Source organism: Myotis daubentonii, chromosome 15, assembly GCF_963259705.1.
Source record: "Myotis daubentonii chromosome 15, mMyoDau2.1, whole genome shotgun sequence".
NCBI lineage: Eukaryota > Metazoa > Chordata > Mammalia > Chiroptera > Vespertilionidae > Myotis > Myotis daubentonii.
The window spans coordinates 29,404,738-29,422,630 of record NC_081854.1 but is presented as its reverse complement, the minus strand read 5'-3'; the positions used below and the strand labels follow the sequence as shown (position 1 = coordinate 29,422,630).

The 17,893-nt window shown below is 56.7% G+C and overlaps 2 protein-coding genes across 4 annotated transcripts in view; both read right to left on the bottom strand.

The window, feature by feature from the left end:
* Positions 1 to 791: 791 nt before the first annotated feature.
* On the bottom strand, positions 792 to 4,414 carry PABPN1L (PABPN1 like, cytoplasmic). Its single transcript, XM_059667059.1, has 5 exons — positions 4,092 to 4,414; positions 3,548 to 3,686; positions 3,212 to 3,297; positions 2,356 to 2,462; positions 792 to 2,259 (listed from the first exon to the last, which is right to left on the bottom strand). Exons 1-5 carry the CDS (start codon positions 4,305 to 4,307, stop codon positions 2,103 to 2,105), a joined length of 705 nt encoding a protein of 234 aa, XP_059523042.1. The 5' UTR covers positions 4,308 to 4,414; the 3' UTR covers positions 792 to 2,102.
* Positions 4,415 to 7,846: 3,432 nt separating this feature from the next.
* The window catches only part of CBFA2T3 (CBFA2/RUNX1 partner transcriptional co-repressor 3), a 61,222-nt gene continuing 51,175 nt past the window's right edge, over positions 7,847 to 17,893 (bottom strand). For all 3 annotated transcript variants that reach the window (XM_059667055.1, XM_059667056.1, XM_059667054.1), the window contains 5 exons: positions 17,692 to 17,777; positions 16,993 to 17,191; positions 16,388 to 16,456; positions 14,277 to 14,467; positions 7,847 to 13,073 (listed from right to left, as the gene is read on the bottom strand). In XM_059667055.1, the coding sequence (XP_059523038.1) occupies positions 12,783 to 13,073; positions 14,277 to 14,467; positions 16,388 to 16,456; positions 16,993 to 17,191; positions 17,692 to 17,777 (836 nt within the window). In that variant the 3' untranslated portion in view covers positions 7,847 to 12,782. The remainder of the gene's footprint in view (positions 13,074 to 14,276; positions 14,468 to 16,387; positions 16,457 to 16,992; positions 17,192 to 17,691; positions 17,778 to 17,893) is intronic.

Below are 17,893 nucleotides of genomic sequence, written 5' to 3'. Positions count from 1 at the left end.
CAGTCCCCCTCTCCTGCCTCACTGCTGGTGGAAGTGGGAAACCTAGAGTAGGGCTGAGAAGTACCAAGCAGGCGTTGGTTGCAATGCCAGTGGACCGTTGGCCCCCCTCACAGGATTTCTTCCCTGCAGTCCATGGTTGAGGTTTTGATAGTGATCTCTTCTGCCTGAGCAGTGGCTCTGATAGGGATTGCAAGTTGCCGACCCAGTATCCATTCTTCCTTGCTTCCTTACATCCCCAGTGTTATTGAGGACCATTGACTAGACAAAAGATATTTCCTACCTTTCATAGCACGCAAGGATAGGTAGCTTTTATGGTGTGTAAGTGAATGATGTTGGGAGAGACTTTCAGGAAAGATACTTTAAAGGGGGTTCACATGACAGATGGAGTCCTTTGTCATCTTCTCCCTTCTTCCTGCCTAAAACTTGAATGTGATGGCTGGAGCTCATCCTCTAAGGGCAGGGAGCAAAAAGCTAGCAGGAGCCTGGGTCTTTGCTGACATACCAGCTCTGAGCTACTTGCATTCAGCAATTTTTTATGTAAAAAAGAAAAGAAAAGAAACCCTTGTTGAGGCCATTGCTATTTGGGTTTTTCTGTATTTACAGCCAACCGACTCGTAAATGCTTTCTACATTAGGGAGTTTTCACACACGTTGTTAGGTTGCACCCCCATTTTTAGTGTGAGGAAACCAAGGTCGGAAGTAATGTGCGAGTCTTTGTTCTGCCAGCAGACCTGTCAGATGGCAGTTTCACGTTATCTTTTTGCATCTTTATACAGGAGGTGGCCTGTTGACAGCCACCTGCCTGGCTTTCCTCTGCCACCCCAGGGCTGAGTCTCTCGGTTGCAGGTCCTAGCCAGCCCTTGGCTGTTGTTCCAGATGATTTCTTCAGCTGAAGTTCACTGCCAGCAGTCAGTCTTCCCTCGGGCGTCAGTGCCTCTCCCTTTCCGTCCTTCTGGCCCAGACCAGACAGGGGCAAGGGGAACCGTGTGTCTGGGCTTTGTCCAGGCATAGCCACTCCAGTCTGCTCAGTGACTCACTGCTCAGAGCCCATGGCAGCCACGTCCAGGAGTGCTTTCCATCCTTCTTCCACCTTAGCCTGCTCAGGCCTGCAGTCCACAGGAAAGGAGGGACTCCTGGGCTCACTCTGTCCTCGCAGTGGCCACACAGAAAGGATCAAGAAAATGCATCTAAAGAGGAACTGCTTGGGGTAGAAGACTGTCAGCAGGACCTTAACAGAAAAGCCAACACGCATGATGAGTGTATCAAGACCAATGCAGACTCCCCTTGCTGAGGCCTAAGCTGGCAGGAACTGGTGTCATCTGCCAGGTGCTACATAATCTGCAGCTCGGGAACCACATCTGGTGGCATGCCTCACCTGCGGCCCCACTGCGCATGGTCCTGACCACGCTCAGAAATTCCTCGACCAAGCCTGGCTCTGCCCTGAGCTGCTGGGTGACCTTGGCACGGTCCCTGACACTCAGACCTTCCACCCACCTTTTCACTGGAGCGGGAAGGGACTTCAAACAATAGAAATGTACTCTCACAGTTCTGGAGGCCAGAGTCAAGTCAAGGTGTCAGCAGAGTGGGTCCTTCTGGCCATTCTGAGGGAGGATCCGTTCCAGGCTCCTCTCCAGCTTCTGGTGGCTGCCAGTGATCCTTGGGGCTGCCTGGGTTTCTTTGCTGGAAGCTCACAGGTGGTGTGCACAGGCCCCAGAGCCCACCAGACCCTCGTGGCATCTAGGCACGGCTCCTCCCAAGGCATCAGACCCTATTCTTGTTCACCACTTTCTCAAGATCCCCACTTAGTTCTAAACTGTCCGGACACAGCTGTGGCCACTTGATGTGTCCCGGTTGAGCCAACATCTCTCCCTTCATGAGGTGAGATCCAGTTTGGGAGGGGTGCGTCCCCAGTGCCACATGCAAGACAAACCCTTTGGGGTCTGGGGTGCCTCCACCCCTTTCCTGCTGCCCAGCAGGTGTGCCAAGAGATGCTGGGAGATGGAGAAGGGTCAGGTTGGGCAGTGTGTCAACCTCTCTGTGTGTCAGCCTCCCTCTGCCTGCATTCCTGGCACCTCAGGGGTTAATGGCTTAATGTAGAGAAGCTCAGAGCGAGTCCATGCACCCCAGTGCCCCCACCTCAAGATGCCCTGGTGACTCATGGGGCTCACACACCTTGATGACCCGGCCCTGGAAGATGCTCTTGTCCAGCCCCACAGCAGCCTGGGCTGAGCTCTCAGTAGCAAACTCGATGTAGGCATAGCTGGGATGAAATGAGGGCTGGCGAGGGCCAGCCCAGGCCACCCATGCCGGGCAGTTCCCTGGGGTGCCCAACCCCGCCTCACAGCCCTGTACCGACCCTTTGGGGTGTCCAGAAAACTTGTTGCACAGGATGGTGACCTGCTGGACCTCCCCACAGATGTTGAAGTAGGCCTCCAGCTCCCCAGCAGTGACCCCATAGTCCACCTGACAGGCACGGCCTGGTGAGGGCGCTGTTGCAGAGGCCTCCCCCTTGGGGGTCTCCCTGTTGAGCCTCCCCTTTCTGGCCCCCCTTCAGCATGTTTTCTTGGTAGAGAGGGGTTGACTGGAGCCCAGGGTGGGGGAGTTGGCCCAGGCCTCTGCCCCCACCCCTGTTGGAGGTGAACTGGGGAACGAGATGAACACCCTCATGTATTAGGCAACACCCCCATGTTTATTTGGCCTGTGCAGAGTGTATGGCTTTATAAAGTGGAGTTTGCTGCCAATGATTGACCAACTGGGAGATTTCATGTGGAAATCCTGACTCCCAGCTCACGGAGAATCAGAACACTCGACCACACAGGCCCACAGGCCTTCCCACCTCTATAGACCCCCCACCCTCTAGTTTCTTCCCTCAGGCCTGTGTGGCTTTGAGTTTGCCCCCATACATGTCCCTTCCTTATTTTTTTAAAATATGTTTTTATTGATTTTAGTGAGAGGAAGGGAGAGAATAGAAACATCGATGAGAGAAACATCATCAATTGGCTGCCTCCTGCACGCCCCCTATTGGGGATCAAGCCTGCAATCCGGGCGTGTGCCCTGACCAGAAATGGAACCTCTTGGTGCGTGGGTCGGTGTTCAACCACTGAGCCACACCGGCTGGGCCGGGTCCCTCCTTTAATCCTCACAGCCAGGAGGAAGAAGCAGACCTGAAGTGGCCCCTGAAAAGACCCCATCTCCCTGCCCTCTGCCCTCACGTTGCTCACATAGATGGATCTGTGGCCCATTCCCACCTTCTCAGGGACCCCAGAGCAGGGCAGGGGTGGGCCGGGCTCTGGGCAGCTGCGAAGGGCAGACACCTCATGTTTATGGCTCACTTCTCACTCCTGGGGAGAGGGCCCCCTAGGCCTGTTCTAGAAGGACTTACCGTCATCTGCTGGGCCAACACTCCCGTGAGCCGGCCATTTCTCAGCAGCAGCTCACAGCCCACCCGGTTTACAGAGGACGAAGGGGGCTCAGAGCTGCAAGCCCAAGGACTCGGGGGCCTGCCCACCCACCCAGGGAATGGGTCCGCCGGGCCTGTTGGCTCCTACCTGTCTCAGGACTCAGTCGCTGCTGGGCCAGCACAGACCTAGCTGCCTCCTCTTTTCCGGCCTGGCCCTGCGCCCTGGGCAGCTCTGGCCCCTGGGCCTGCTCCATGGCCCACAGCTTCAGTTTGATGGCCTCCAGCTCCTGCTAGCATATACCCCGGGCTCCTCTTGAGGGAGGGCAGAGGGAGGCAGGCCTGACCCCAGTGGTCCTCAGGGTTGGTGACCCATCAGGAACATGCTGGGGGCTTCTCCAAGAGGAATGGGAAGGCCATGTGGACTTGGGCCACAGAGAAGCTCCTGTAAACCTCCCCCAACAGACAAAGGCCCCTTCAGGCCAGACAGGTTGCCCTGCTCCCTCCAGCCTGTGCAGGGATGGGCATCCCCACTACCCTCTTCCAGGCAAGGGACAGTGGCCTCTCACCCCCGAGGTCAGAGCTGCGGTAGTTCATCTCCTGCCCCCACCACCTGCCCCCATACACAGGGTGCCCAGGTCCCCGGCCAGACTCCACCTGATGCTCCAGGCAGCTGTGCTCCACGAAGCTGTTACCTGGTCCGGTACTGAGTACTCAGCCAGGTCCTCAGACAGGTCCTCCCTGTCCAATAGAAACGGGGGGAAGCCTGTATCTTCCTCATCGTCCTCCACTTTCCCACCCTCTGGCTTCAGAGGGGTCTTCTCGGTCCAGCTCCAGACCCCCCAGCCTTGGGCCTCGGGGTCCGAGGAAAACCTCTGGAGCCAGGCCTCAGTGGGGGGTGGAAAGAGCATGTCTACAGAAAGGCCCGATGGGTGAGGATGAAGTGAAGGGCAGGCCTCGAATGCTCACTTCCACACCAGCACCTACCAGTGCCCTCCTTGGGTTTTAGGCCCCTCCAGGCGAGCTGCTCCCACTAAACACCTAAAAGGCCTCCAGCTGCAGCCAAGCTCCAGCCTGGCTTCTGGGCCCTGAGGAGTCAAAGGCCATGGACACCAGCCCGTCCGCTTCTTACTCACTGGGCAGGCATCTCTAGGACTCTCCAGCTGGAGAGAGGAGTGCAGCTGAGGCAGAGTCCAGGGGAGCCTCCCCTATGTCAGCTCAGCCAGGCTTCAAGGCCTGAGCCACGGGCAATGACAACCCAGGAAGCTCACTGGAGTCGCCAGTCTACATACCTTGATATCAGTGTTATACTTCCAGTGGTAGGCCCTGTTATGACACAGACATGAACAAATTATCCAAGAGAACAGAAGGAGGAAGGATGGTATAGGGTTCAGAGCAACCTTCCTGGAGGAGGTGGCATTTGAGCCAGATTTGATGGACTGGGTCAGGAGGAGCTGGGGCCAAGGACAGCCTGGGCAGAGGGAACAGCTTGAGCAAAGGCCTGGAGGGGTGAGGACAGAGTGGTTGCCCAGGGGTCAGAGGTCTACCTCTGTCCCTTTTCATCCATCCATCCATCCATTCCCCATGGGCCCTCCCTTCCCCCACTCCAGTTCTGGACCAGCTTTTAGGTAGGAGCTACATAAACGAAGCCAGAATCCTGCTCTGGCTACGGGACACAATGGTTGAATTATGTGCAGATCAGGCAATGGATCTTGGGCACCTGAAGGCAATTTATAAAGCTTGCTTCTTCCGCCTCTACCGCTCCTCACTGCTGCCCGTGGAGGGCAGCTGCAGGCCATGTCCCTGTGTGCCCTGGTCTCCTCCATCTGTCCTCGCCTGGCTCAGCGTTGGTGGAGCTACTGTTGTGGCTTTTCTGTCCTCCTGACATTTTTATGGGGGGCCCTTCTAGTGTGTTTGCCTACCCCAAGGCATAACTGGTAGGTCCAAGTTTGGCTAATTGGGGTCTCCTCCCTGGGAATTTGGAATTGGGGGGAGAGTTGCAGGCCACAGTAGACCTGGACTGTGAGCTTAGAGCTGGAGTAGCATTCCTCCCCCAGGGTGTGGGGGGCGGTGGGGGCTGCAAGTGTGAGGGGATGAGGCATTGTCCTGGAAGTGGGGACACTTGTGGCTCCCGCCCCAGCCCTGGGAAGCATGGGCCCCTGCCTCTTTGTCTGACTTCCCCTTCGCTTTACCCGGTTCTGTTCTCACCGCCATTGAGGCTGAGCTGAAAACCGCATGGTGTCCCCTTGGCCCCCGAAGAAGGTGGCCTCCAGGCAAATTCTCACGGCCCCAGGCTGTGGTCCTGTATCTGCCGGCCTCCCAGCTCAAATGCAGGTCCTTGACTCTCCCCTTTTTCCGTCTCCACATTTACACGTGCACGACTCTAGGGGGCACTATTGCCACTGTACTGCTTCCAGGGAGCCTCCCTGATTGTCCCTCCTTGTGGCCACTGTGCCTGGACCTCGCCTGCTGTCTGTCCCGTATAAATGACACATGCCCAGGTCTCTCCTGACAGGCCACAGTGCCTCAAGGCAGCGTCCAAGTCTGCACTGAGGACAGGACTGGCTGGACAGGGATGGAAGTGCAGCCACAGCCTGTCTTTCTTCCCTAACACGAGGCAGTTGGTCCCCTCCCTCCTGTGGGTCTAAGACCCCATGGAGGGCCTCTGGTCAGGGCCCTTCCCTCTACCTCCACGTGGGAGGCAGGACACCGCGGTGCTGCGTCCAAGCCGAGAGCCACTGGACTCAGGCCCGGGCCCGGCAGCCTCCCTCTGAGCTCAGCCTCTGCAATGGAAAAACGTTGTCATCCCACTCTATGCTGAGATTGCTGACACACCAGGCCCAGCTGGGGCTCCCGCCAGCCGCCTGGCGTGGGGACAGCCTCGCCTCCACACTGGCCTTTCCAATGGTGCCTTTCAAAATACACCATGTTCCAAACCTGGGCCCGAGTATTAATAACATCCCTCCCCCAGGGGCTGCCTGTGAACCAGGAGTGATGAGTACTGGGCGCCCGGCTCTGGATGGGACCTGCCCCAGGAACGGGGGCACCGTGGCTGACACTCTGGCTCCTTAGGATCAAGGTGTCCCTTCCCTTCGTGTCCATGCTCAGGGTCTTATGGGAGGTGCCTGGCACTGCCACAGGCAGTGGGGCTCGGGGCCCATGAAGCCATGGGTGTCATTTGGGGTCCAAGGTCATCCAGATCACCTTGAGGAAGCAACCTTTGAAAGTCACCGGACAGGAGGCTGGGGGTGGACTGAACAGGCGTCTGCCCACGTCCCATACACACTCCAATGTACGTCAGACGGTTGTTCACTTGCTTGGGCAGGACCTTGTCTCTCTTGCTTGGAACCTAGAAAGCCCCCAACACATTTGGTGAATAATGTGTGAAACAGGACAGCCAAAGTCGCCGTGAACTCAAGGAGAGGCAGAGCCGTGATGGCAAATGTTGGCTTTATTACACGACACAGAGGTAACTGACGTGACCTGAATTATAATGTCTTACAGTGTCCAGGTCAAACAGAGTACATCAGAGGACACGCGACAGGGACGGCATGCCACGGATCCTACACAGCGCGAGGAAAACCCGTTACAGAAGAACGACCCAACACTCACTGTCCAACTCCTTTTGGGGAATTTAAAAAATAAAAAGAGAAGAAAGAGGAAGTGGAAAATCAATGTGTTCCCCATGAGGTGTGTGAGGCTGTGCCCTACTCCCATTTCCACGCCCAAACCCCTCGGCCTGCGAAGGATGCAGTGGGTGAGCCGACAGCTGGCCTGGCTGGGCCCTGTTCAGGTTGGGAGCAAGGGCACCCAGTGCCTTCATTCTAATATTTAAAAACCAGGCCCCAGTTTGAGTCCTAACATTGCATTACTGCTACAAGGGGTGTGTGGGGTGGCACTCCAGGGGCCAGCCAAATTGAAACCAAAGGAACAGAAGCATGCAAGATAGTGTTTTCTGGAACTTTGGGGGACCATTATAGGTTGCTGTCACAGGCATCCAGCTCCCCCAGGCCTTATCTACGAGATGTCCAGAGAGCAGACAGGTCCTCAGAGTCCAGCTCCTGCACCCCCTCTGCTTTCCTGCTCTCCCTCCTCTCCTGCCATCAGAGCCATAATCCAGGACCTTGATCACAGCCCCATTTTTGGAAACTGCTCCATGTGGCATGGGGGCCTGTGGAAATGGGCTGATGGGGCTGGGGAGAACTGGGCAGGGGGCCCCTACTGGGCCTCTAGGTTCCCAGGCACACCTACCACCATCAGCCAAATTCAGCCTGGGCAGGGCCTGTTCCTGCATCATTCAGAGCTCTGAAGAGCTAATTTCCAGCTGTCCAGGAACCCAGCATGGAAGATGGGAATGGGAGTGGGACAGTGTGACCATGAGCACCCGGGGAGAAGAGGGGCTCCAGGAGCTGGTGTCAGGGGGGAGGTCAGCGTTGGGTTCTTTCTTAACCCCTCCTTTCCTTGGGACAGTGACCCCTGGAGACATTGTAGCCCGGGCTACAATGCCAGGGTGTAGCCCAGGCTACAATGCCAGGGTTTTGCCAGGTAATGTGCTCACCCTGACTGGTGGCTCTGGTCACAGGGTCCCTGAGCAGGTATATGGGCCACTTTCCAACTCACACTCCTGGCCCATGGCCACCACAATTTCCAGGTGGGCCCAGACTGGCCAGAGCTGTTGCTAGGACATCGGTCCAGTCTGCCCGTAATGCCTGTCACAGAACCTTATCTGTCTCTGGAGCAGGTCTGGACCTCCCCACAGATGTGAGAAAGCTCAGGTCATGGAAGGAGAATCCAAAGCACCCTCGAGCTTTGGAACATGAAGGGGGTTGGTGGTGCTACTAATGGGTTCAGTGGCTGCAGAGGTGGATGGATTGAGATATGGTTGTATGGGTTAGATTGGAGGAGGGGTGGATAGAAACATGCATAGGGATGAATGGTGGAGAGACAAGCGGATGGGTAGAAGGATGAATGGGGGAGGATGGGATCAAGTGATGGTTGTGATATAGTAATGTATGGATAGATGGATGGATGAGTAGATGGATGGATGAATGGATAGATGGGCAGATAGATGGATGGGTGGTCATATGAATAGATGGGTGAGTCAGTGGGTGGATGGGAATGGATAGCCAGACACATGACTGGTCTGGACAAAAGGATGACTTGATGAAAAGAGAGAGTCAATAAATAACTGTAGATGGGCTGAGGGGATGGGCAGAATGATGGCTGGACATGAAAGCTAGAGTGGGCTGGGATAGGCAAGATGGGTAGACGACAGAGACAAGGCTTTGGTGTCATTTTGAGGATATATTTGGAAAAACTGGCAAACAGGAGAAAGTCAGGGCCTGAGCCGATCCCTCTCCACCATGTCGCTGGGATAAAACCAAAACCAACACCTTCCTGCCCCTTTCCTGTCCATCTCCCTCCTCCATTGAACCTCTTGGAGCCTTGATGAGTGACCCCATTTGCCAAGCCCACAGGAGACCCCTCCTGGGAGGCTGCTTCTCTTGTCCCACAGCTGTAACCCTCCTGGGCCCCTGAGGCTCCAGCTTTCCTCTTTGCCCCCGGTCCTGGCTTCCCTGTGTCCTGGTGAGCCTGGGGATGGAGCCCTCCCTATTCAGAGGAGCTCTGGGGTATGCCAGCCTGTCCATGCATGTAATGGGAGGCACTGGTCTTTGCCAACAGAATACCCCCCAGACACCACCTGGGATGGTGACACATCCTAAGAGAAAGACCAGCCTGGGTCCAGGACAGGATGGAAAATAGGAGATGAGAGGAGGGGATGGAAATGTTGAGGGTCACACACGGGGTACTTTCCACACGGGGTGAAGGAGGGGCCCGGTGTGGGCACACATCCTGCTATCCCTCGCCTGTGGGCTGTGGGCTCTGGCTGCCGCCTTCCTGTCATAGTTTTGGCCTCAGGAGGTAAAGCTGCCATTTTGGTTTGGAGGGAAGGAGGCTCTTCGAGAGCTGCACCTCGCTGAGTTTTGGGTCACCTGAGTGGTGGTGGCCTGCGGAGAGGAGACCCTGGCAGCCGCACCCCTGGTCAAAGCTCAGGAGGTACCAGGGCAGAACAGCCCCTGAGCAGACAGTAGGAAGCTAGATCCCCTCGTTGCACAAGAAAGGCAGTGCTCCAGGTGCAGACAGGTGCTGCATGGACACTCATGTTTAGCGCCTCTAGTCCAAGTCCTAATGCGAAAGCTCTGCCCCCCCCCACCCCAAGCTATTGATGCCATATTTGGTTGTGAGGTCTTTGGCCACAGGGGCCTAAGCACAGCGATAGAAACGCCAGCTCTCTGAGCATGGAAGGGAGCGCCAGCACCTTCCTCACAACTCCCTGGGCAGGAGGAGTGGGAGGACCTGCCTACTGGGCTGACACAGCCGTAGCCAGCTCAGCACCCTCCCGCCCACTCTGGGCCTGGCTTCCTCACGGCAACCCCCACCCCACCTTGCTGCCATCCCCTGGTCCTGAGGATGCTCTAGGCCCGCAGGGGCTCTGCCCTGGGCGTATGGCCAGCCGCTCATGCTAGGTTTCTGCAGCCCCGCCAGTGGTGGCTTCTTGGACTATGGGATCTGGATGTGAGAACCACACCAGGAAACCTTTTGTAGATGGACTGGGGGTGCCCTCCTCCTGATTGCTGGGGTGGGAGGGGCTGTCCCACCTCAGGCCCTCAGCCCGGGGTTCAGACCTGGAGGTTGGTCTGATCTGGACGTTGCCAGCTGACCAACATGCCAGTGTCCCTGGCAAACCTGCTTGTCCCCAAAGGGGGGCCATGCAAGGGGAAGGGAAACAGAGGCCTTCAAGGCAAACCTGCAGGTCTCCAGGTGAGGGGCTTCTCCATCAGACCATCAGCCTCACCCCCAAGTCCAGACGGCAGGGGCGTGAGTGATGAGGGGCCTTCGCCCTCTTCCACCAGACCCCCAGCGTGCCCAGGCCAGACACTCTCCAGACACCCCGTTTAGCAGCAAACCTCGTGGGAACAGAGTCCAGAGCGCCCACCTCCAAGGGGAGCAAACCCATGTCACTGCACATCCGCAGCCACCGTTTTAATAGACGCGACACTCAGGAGAGAGAAGGGCGGCAGGCTGGGAACACGACAGCAGCCTTCGCTGTCTTGAGAGCCCCAATCCCAAACTGGTCCTTGCTTTCCTGACATCCACGAAAGCAAACCTCTGAGAGTGTGACAGACCCACTCACCAGGCCTTGGAGATGGTGGCTGGGATGGGGCGCTTTCTGGAGGATAAAGAGATCTATCTTGGAATTAGGTCTATTTCAGAATTAGGTTTTCACTGTCAGGTGTTGTTCGGGGTGGCACCTGGTCTGTGGCAACCAGATGAAATCCATCTTTTCAATACTCAAAGAATGAATTCTTACAACTCTGGAAAAGAGATAACAATAATCAAACCAACCCATTGCTCCCCGTAGAACCACAGTTCAGATTTCTTTGAAAATCGATTTCCTACACTTGACATACTTCTGCAGTTTCTCTTAATTTTTTTTTATTTGGCAAACATCTCTTCTTTATTATCATCATGAATATCATTATTTGGACCTCTGCAAGGACTATATACATTCACATTAACGTACACTATTGACTTCTTGCCTCTTGGTGGGGCCCCCCAGGAGCCCCGGTTTCAGTAGCTGGTCACTCTCTGTATTGCACTCCAGTCCTGGGAACTTCTCACAGCGATGCAAGAAAATGCCAGATCATGGACCATGCTGCTGTCTGTTCTCCACTGAGTACAGGTGAGAATTCCTTACTCCTTTATTTCCTCCTTGAGATCGCTTGGGGGAGTTGAGTGGGAAAGGGAGGACAGAGCTAGAGTGAGGGGACATCCCCACTGATGATCAGCTGGACAGAAACGTGAGGTTATACACAGCCGACTAAGTCTCCCGAAGGCATGGAGAGGGCAGACTGTTCTTGTTTGGAGTTTTTTTTTTTTTTTTTTCTGTAAAAATGTGAAGAAAGAAGAACAGGTTCAGGGGACACTGGTGGAAGGTGGCGATGGGGCAAAGACGAGTTGGGTGGGGCAGCACTGAGGAGGGGAGAAGAGGTAGAGGAGGAAAAACGGAGAAGCAGTCGTTATTGGCGCAGTTGCTGTCTCCTCGTGCTTTGAAAAGCACCCAAGAATCAACCCGAAAGATTGTCACAGTTTTGTTTCAGAATTATGCTCTCTCTGGGAAGGACACGTTAGCACTTTTTTTCACAAGTGGAAGAAATGAAATGTGATGAAAATTCACAGAGGGCGTGAGGACAGATGGAGGCATCTTCCCCTGCACACGTGTAGTGCATGGCCAGGCATGCCCCGTGTGCACACGCAGACACACGCACGGCGGGTGGGGTGCTGAGGGCTCGAGACCCACCGCCCTGTGCCCAGCAAAGGCGTTGCCGTCTAGTCAAAAAGAAACAAATGTGGCTTCTTGTTGGGCAAACCCCTCCAAACCCCAATATCCCAAACTCTAAAAACAGAATAAAAAGAAAAGACCAACATCTGTACAAACCCAAGAGTGGAGTAAAACAGTGAAAAAATACTTTGGCAGTGACAAATTTTGGATTTTGACTTCTCGTGTTTGCTTTTTGGATTTCCTTTGGAGCAGAGGTGTGTGCGGCATCCTTGGCTGGCTAGCTGGCAAGGTAGTTTACAGGTATGCTTCCTTTACTTTTTAAAAAAACTTTTTGGATTTCTACTTAAAGCCAAAGAGTTTGACATTAAAGGAAAAAAAAAAAATCTGAAACCAAAAATGCTTCTTGGGTCAGAAACTGAAGTCTTTCTTACTGTCTCCACCGAATCAGCCACATACCCTTGGGGTAGTTTCGGTGACGCAGAGGCTCAGATCTCCGGCTATAAAATAACAGTTTTCTTTTTCCCTTTTTAATTAGGAAGGGGGGAACCCCCACAGTTTTCTTAGTCCATTTCTGAGTGGCTCTTGTGCCATAAAAATCCCCCAAAATTCTTCACTGAAAATATAAGCCACCAAACAACTAGTTTTTTTTTTTCATTAAAGAGAAAGTGTGTGAAAGTCATAAAGACAGGAAAAAAAAAAGGAGGGGGAGAGGGAGAAGGAGAGGTAGAGAGAGGGAGTGGGAGGGAGCGGGAGAGAAGGGCAGTGGACGAGCTGGCGGAGCTCCAGCCGGTCCCTCCGTGGTCTAAAGCCGGGGGGAGGGTCTGAGGATGCTTGAAGAGGTTGTCGCGTGAGATCGTCAGGTAGCTGAGGAAGTTGCGTTGAATGCATTTTTTGTTGGTTCTGTGTTTTCTTTTGGAGAGAAGCAGTAGCAGCAGTGACTCCAATGGTCGGGCTCCCAGGGCCGGGCGAAGTGTCCGGCAGCTGGGGCTCGGCGGGGTTGGTGGGCGCATGTCCGTGGGCCGAGCAGCGGGTCTAGGAGGGGTCAGCGGGGTGCGGCGTCCAGTGGGCCAGGGGAGCCAGGGCGAGAGGGCCCCGTGGAGCCAGCTTCACTGGGGCTGGCAGCACCCGTGGGCAGGCAGGGGCCCAGGCTGGTGGTGGCGTCGGGCTGTCCTGGCACCGGGTCGGCCACCACGGCTGAGGGGCCCTGCAGGCTCTGGCCGCACACGTGGTGGTGCTTCTCCCAGTCCTTGTGCTGGCAGAAGGAGCCGCAGTAGCGTGCTGCGTTGCAGCCGCTGCACGTCTCGCTGGCCTTGCGCCCACAGTTCCAGCAGCTCTGGAGTGGGTGGAGGAGATGGTCAGGGCTGGGCCACTCCAAATCCCCCACGTCCCCAGCCCAGCTGCAGAATGGGGAAAGATACCCTCTACACAATGGGCTTGGACCCAGCCAGGGTGTGAAGTGAGACCCCACAGTGCTACAGCTTGTGGTGACCGTTGGCAAACATGGCCCCTTGCGTGGGGCATTTTGGGGAATGGGCTCGCACGACTACATTGCACACCTTTAGCCCACCCAGTGAGGTTCACGCTGGGCTTACAGGACCACCGGGTCCTCACGAGGGCAGGGAGCCACTGCCCCTTCCCTCTCTTCCAGGCAGCCCTCCTGCCCCACCAGGGCTCCAACACAGAATGTAGGGGCCCTGGAAGAACAAAGATGGACACGCTCCAACGTGGGGTGCATGGCAGGCCTGCCTCGGTCACATCCTTCCCCTACCATTGGGCTTCTGTGGAACAAACATAACCCAGCCGGCCATGTGAGTAAAAGGTGGGCAGGGACACTGGGGAAGGCCCAGGCTATGCGACAGAGACGCAAACCTGCCATGGGGACAGGCCCAGGTGCCCATTTAACCTCCAAAGCCTCTTGGGCCCCAACAGCTCCTGCTGTCCCTGGCTCACTCTGGCTCGGCCACCTCAGTCTCCTGCCGTCCTCACTCCGCCAGCTGTGCCTGGCCCCCATCGGGCCTTTGTCCCTGCTGCTCCCTCCTGGGATGACACTGTTCCCTGATTCCTGCATGCTGGCTCACTTCCTCCAGGACTGCTCAGACGTCACTGCGAGGGGGCCCTGACTGACACCCGCCCTCCTTCCCACACAGGTCCATAGCCGGAAATGCTGCAGGCTTCACGTCAAACACCAGCATGATAATAATCTCACACCCCCCGCGTGTGCACATGTGCCGGGAGCTGAGGAGGTGCTTTAGATGCCACCTGGGGTCTTTACATCCTCCTCTTGCCTCCTGCTTCCCAGGTTAGAGAGCATGAGCTCCGGTGTCTGCAAGCCTGGCTGCAAATCAAGGCCCTGCCACTTCCCTGGGCAAGCTACCTCCCCCCAGAGCCCTCAGTTTCATCTGTGCAATGGGGACACCCACAGGACCCTTCTCACCAGGCTGTGCGGGGTCAAGAGGCCCCGAGAGCTCATGGGGATGCCAAGATGGCGCAAAGCCCTGGACCTGGACTTGGGGTGGGGTGTGGGGTGGGCACCTACCTCACTGGAGTCCTCCTGCTGGTTGACGACAGTGAGGGCATCCTCCGAGGCCTGCCGCCTGGCCTCGGCCAGGGCCCGCTCCATCTTGGCGCGCTCTGTGCTGATGAGCTCGTGGGCCTTCCGCTCGGCATCTGACACAGCTTTCTGCAACTCAGACATTGCCTGCCGCTTCACCTCATTCACCGCCTCCTCTGCAAAGGACATGTGGCCACGGTCACATGGGCCGGCCTACCCAGGTCTCCTGGGCCTCCCGCTCATAACCCCGGGGGCCGGGCTTGTGCATAAGGACCACATGCATCCCTGCACCGTGTGCAAGCATGGCCATGGAGCAAATCTCCAAGCTCATCTCCAGCAGTGTTCTCAAACTCCAGCAGCAGTGACAGATTTGGTGCAGGGGGCCTGGGGAGGGCCCTACAATCTGCATTCCCAACAAGTTCCAAGTGCTGCTGCTGCTGGTCTTGGCACCCACTTTGAGAACCACAGCTGTATTGTTCTGCCCCACAGACAGTCTGCCTTCCCCTGTGGCCTGTCTGGATGCAATCCGGGGAATGCCGGGTCTAGGGTTCTGCATTGTTATTTCCCCCCAAACCCTGTGATCTCCCCCACATTTACCACCTCTGCCTGTTCGTGTCTGAGGAGTCAGTGCATTGTTCTTACTGTGGCCAGAGCGTCTGCTCAGATGGCACCTTGCCCTCTGACACTGGGAACAATATGGACCCCCCTGCCTCCTCTAAGCCAACCCCAAGGCCTTTCAGGCCTGCCTCAGTTTACCTGGCAGTGCTGTTCTTGCAGCATGGTGTGAAGGAGGCTGGGGGGGGGGATATAAGGGGCAGAGATGGCCCTTGAGTCTGCTGTTCCAAGTGTTTGCACACTGTGTGCTGAGCTGCTGGCAATGCCAACTGCAGCCACCTGTCCCCATGTCACCACCCGAGCTCCACATGGTTGTCACCAAGGGTCCCATGAGGCCCTGCTGTGGGCCAGAGGGAGGTGAAGGGGACAGCCAAGGGAAATGAGGACCCGCCTCTCCCCGTCCAGGCCACCCTCCTGCCTCGACCTGGGCGGCTGCTGCCTGCCTGGCTGGCCCTTTAGCCTCTGACTCTGAGCTGGGACCCTCCACTCTGCTTTCAAAATCCTAAGACTGCCTCCCTCTAAATCATACTCTACACTGAATCTATCCCACGAATCCAAACATATCAGCATCCTGCCGAAACCGGTTTGGCTCAGTGGATAGACGCAGGGGTGGGCAAACTTTGACTCGAGGGCCACAATGGGTTCTTAAACTGGACCGGAGGGCCGGAACAAAAGCATGGATGGAGTGTTTGTGTGAACTAATATAAATTCAAAGTAAACATCATTACATAAAAGGGTACGGTCTTTTTTTTTTTAGTTTTATTCATTTCAAACGGGCCGGATCCGGCCTGCGGGCCGTAGTTTGCCCATGGCTGGGATAGAGCATCGGCCTGCGGACTGAAAGGTCCCAGGTTCAATTCCGGTCAAGGGCATGTGCCTGGGTTGCGGGCACATCTCCAGTGGGAGATGTGCAGGAGGTGGCTGATCGATGTTTCTCTCTCATCGATGTTTCTAACTCTCTATCTCTCTCCCTTCCTCTCTGTAAAAAATCAATAAAATATATTTAAATAAAAAAAGGATCCTGCGTCTTCTCTGCACTGCCACCACTCTTGAGCCCGCCTCTCTCTCTCGCTGCCCACAGGCTCTAGCTCCTGCCCAACCTCTCCCCAAAGTCTGTTCCCACGATGCAATGAATGTCCCCCGCAGCATTCCCGTTGCCATGCTCAACACTACGCCCAGATTCCAGCTCTAAGTGCCTGTCTCGTATGTGTGTGTCTGTGCACACTCGTGTGCATGTTGGGCCTGAGGCCCTGCTTGTTTTACTGAGCATGGTGTTCCCTGGCAGGTGAGGGTGGCAATCGTCCTACCCTGGATACTAAATGCACCGTGACCCCTCCATAAGCCCCATCTGTGAAGCCCTGTGAACTTCGCCCTGAGCTTGGGGCCAGGTGAGCCCCCTACCAGAAGCTCCTTGCAGAGAGGGCAAGAGGGTCTAGTCTAGGCCTGCAGGCCCCAGCTTCCGCCCCCCTGCCCCGACTCACCAGCCTTCCTCCAGATCTCCTCGGGCATGTAGCTGGAGAGGGTCCTAGGCATGAACTCCCGGTGCACGTCTGAAACACAGGGGCCGGTGTGACACACAGGACGGGGCCACAGGGCCATGTGTGAGTGTGTTCTTGGCGGGGGTCCGAGGTACTCATGGGTAGAAACGCGATATCAGTTGCTGGGCTGGGGGCAGGGCAGTGTCATGGAGGGGGGTGCTCTGGACCTGACTGGGAGCCGGGCCCATCCTGAGCCCCTCTTGGTTTCCATGGCCATCACCCAGGGGATGAGTGCAGACCCACAGAACTCTGAGTCCGGGCTTCCTGTGGGTCCAGGGCTCTGCGCTGTTATCTCCCCCACACTCGCCACCTCTGCCTGCTCAGTGGGTTGAGCCACTGGGATTTGAGTCAGCTTCCCAGTGGGTCAGGCAGTGTCTTTGTACCTCTTTTCCCAATGAAACTGTTTGGGCTGGTATTACATTGTAGAGTCTGTGTGCGGGCCCTGCTGCCCACGGTCCCGGGCCCCCCTTCATGCGCCCTGCAGCCCCCACACCACCGTGCTGCTCTCTCCGCCACTCCCTCTGTCCCCTCCCAGCCCCAGCACGCACCTAGCTGAGACCCCTCTGCTCCTGTCGAGCTGCCGAGGGGCCGGGTGGTGGTGGTCGAGGGGCCCTTCTTGGTGTCCTCAGCATCGCTGTAGCGCCGGACCCAGTGGTTGAGCTCCTCGCGGTCAGCCTCCTGGCACCGGCGCAGCACGGTGAGGGACCGCCGCGTCTTCTCGGCCATGTCCATGATGCAGTTCAGGAGCTGTGGGTGGTGGGTGGGTGGCCTAAGCGTGCAGGGCCCTTTTCCCACACTCCTGGGCCTTGGCCAAGCCCCTGTCCATGAGGTTTGGCCATGAGGGGCGGGGGCTTAAGTCTTTGTACGGGGCCCTCCTTGCAAACCTTAAGGTGCAGTCTGCTCCACGGAGCAGATGTGGCCAGCACCACTCTGGGCCCACACCTTCTGCCTAGCTTTTCCCCTAAAAGGAAGCAGGGCCAAGGATGAACCTGGAAATGGTGCTGAAGAGGTCCCACCCCTCCACCAAGTGACCTTCCGGAGACTCTGCAGGGGCAGAGGAGGGAAGGTTCTGAGGGGCGGACCGGGAAGTGGAGGGTGGGCTGAGATGGGTGTTCCCCTTGCCCCCGTGCTCCCAGGGCCCACTCTCCCCAAGGCCTTGCCCCATGCCCCCCAGGTGGGCACAGAGCCAAGGGGAGCCCGCCCGGTTGGGCGGACCGTGGCACCTGTGCCCGGGCCTGGACACTCACGTTGTTGAGGTGCTTCCACTCCTCAGCCCACTCGCGCTCAGTGAGCCTGTGGTCGATCACTTCCTCTGGCCGTGACCCATGGACCACTGCAGGGGGAGAGGGGACACTCAGGCCCCACCCCACACTCCCAGGCCGTACCCCACACTCCCCCCAGCTCCGCCCTGGGCTAGATCCTCCATAGGCTGTGCCCACCCGGGTAAGA

Bases quoted from the DNA above. Each gene is read 5' to 3' on its own strand.
- PABPN1L (XM_059667059.1), bottom strand. From the start codon at position 4,307: ATGCTCTTTCCACCCCCCACTGAGGCCTGGCTCCAGAGGTTTTCCTCG. The intron at 3,298-3,547 runs GTAGGAGCCAAC...CTGCCCTTCGCA, and splicing joins GCGACTGAGTCCTGAGACAG to GCTGCCCAGAGCCCGGCCCA. The intron at 2,463-3,211 runs GTGAGGGCAGAG...CGTGCCTGTCAG, and splicing joins GATCCATCTATGTGAGCAAC to GTGGACTATGGGGTCACTGC.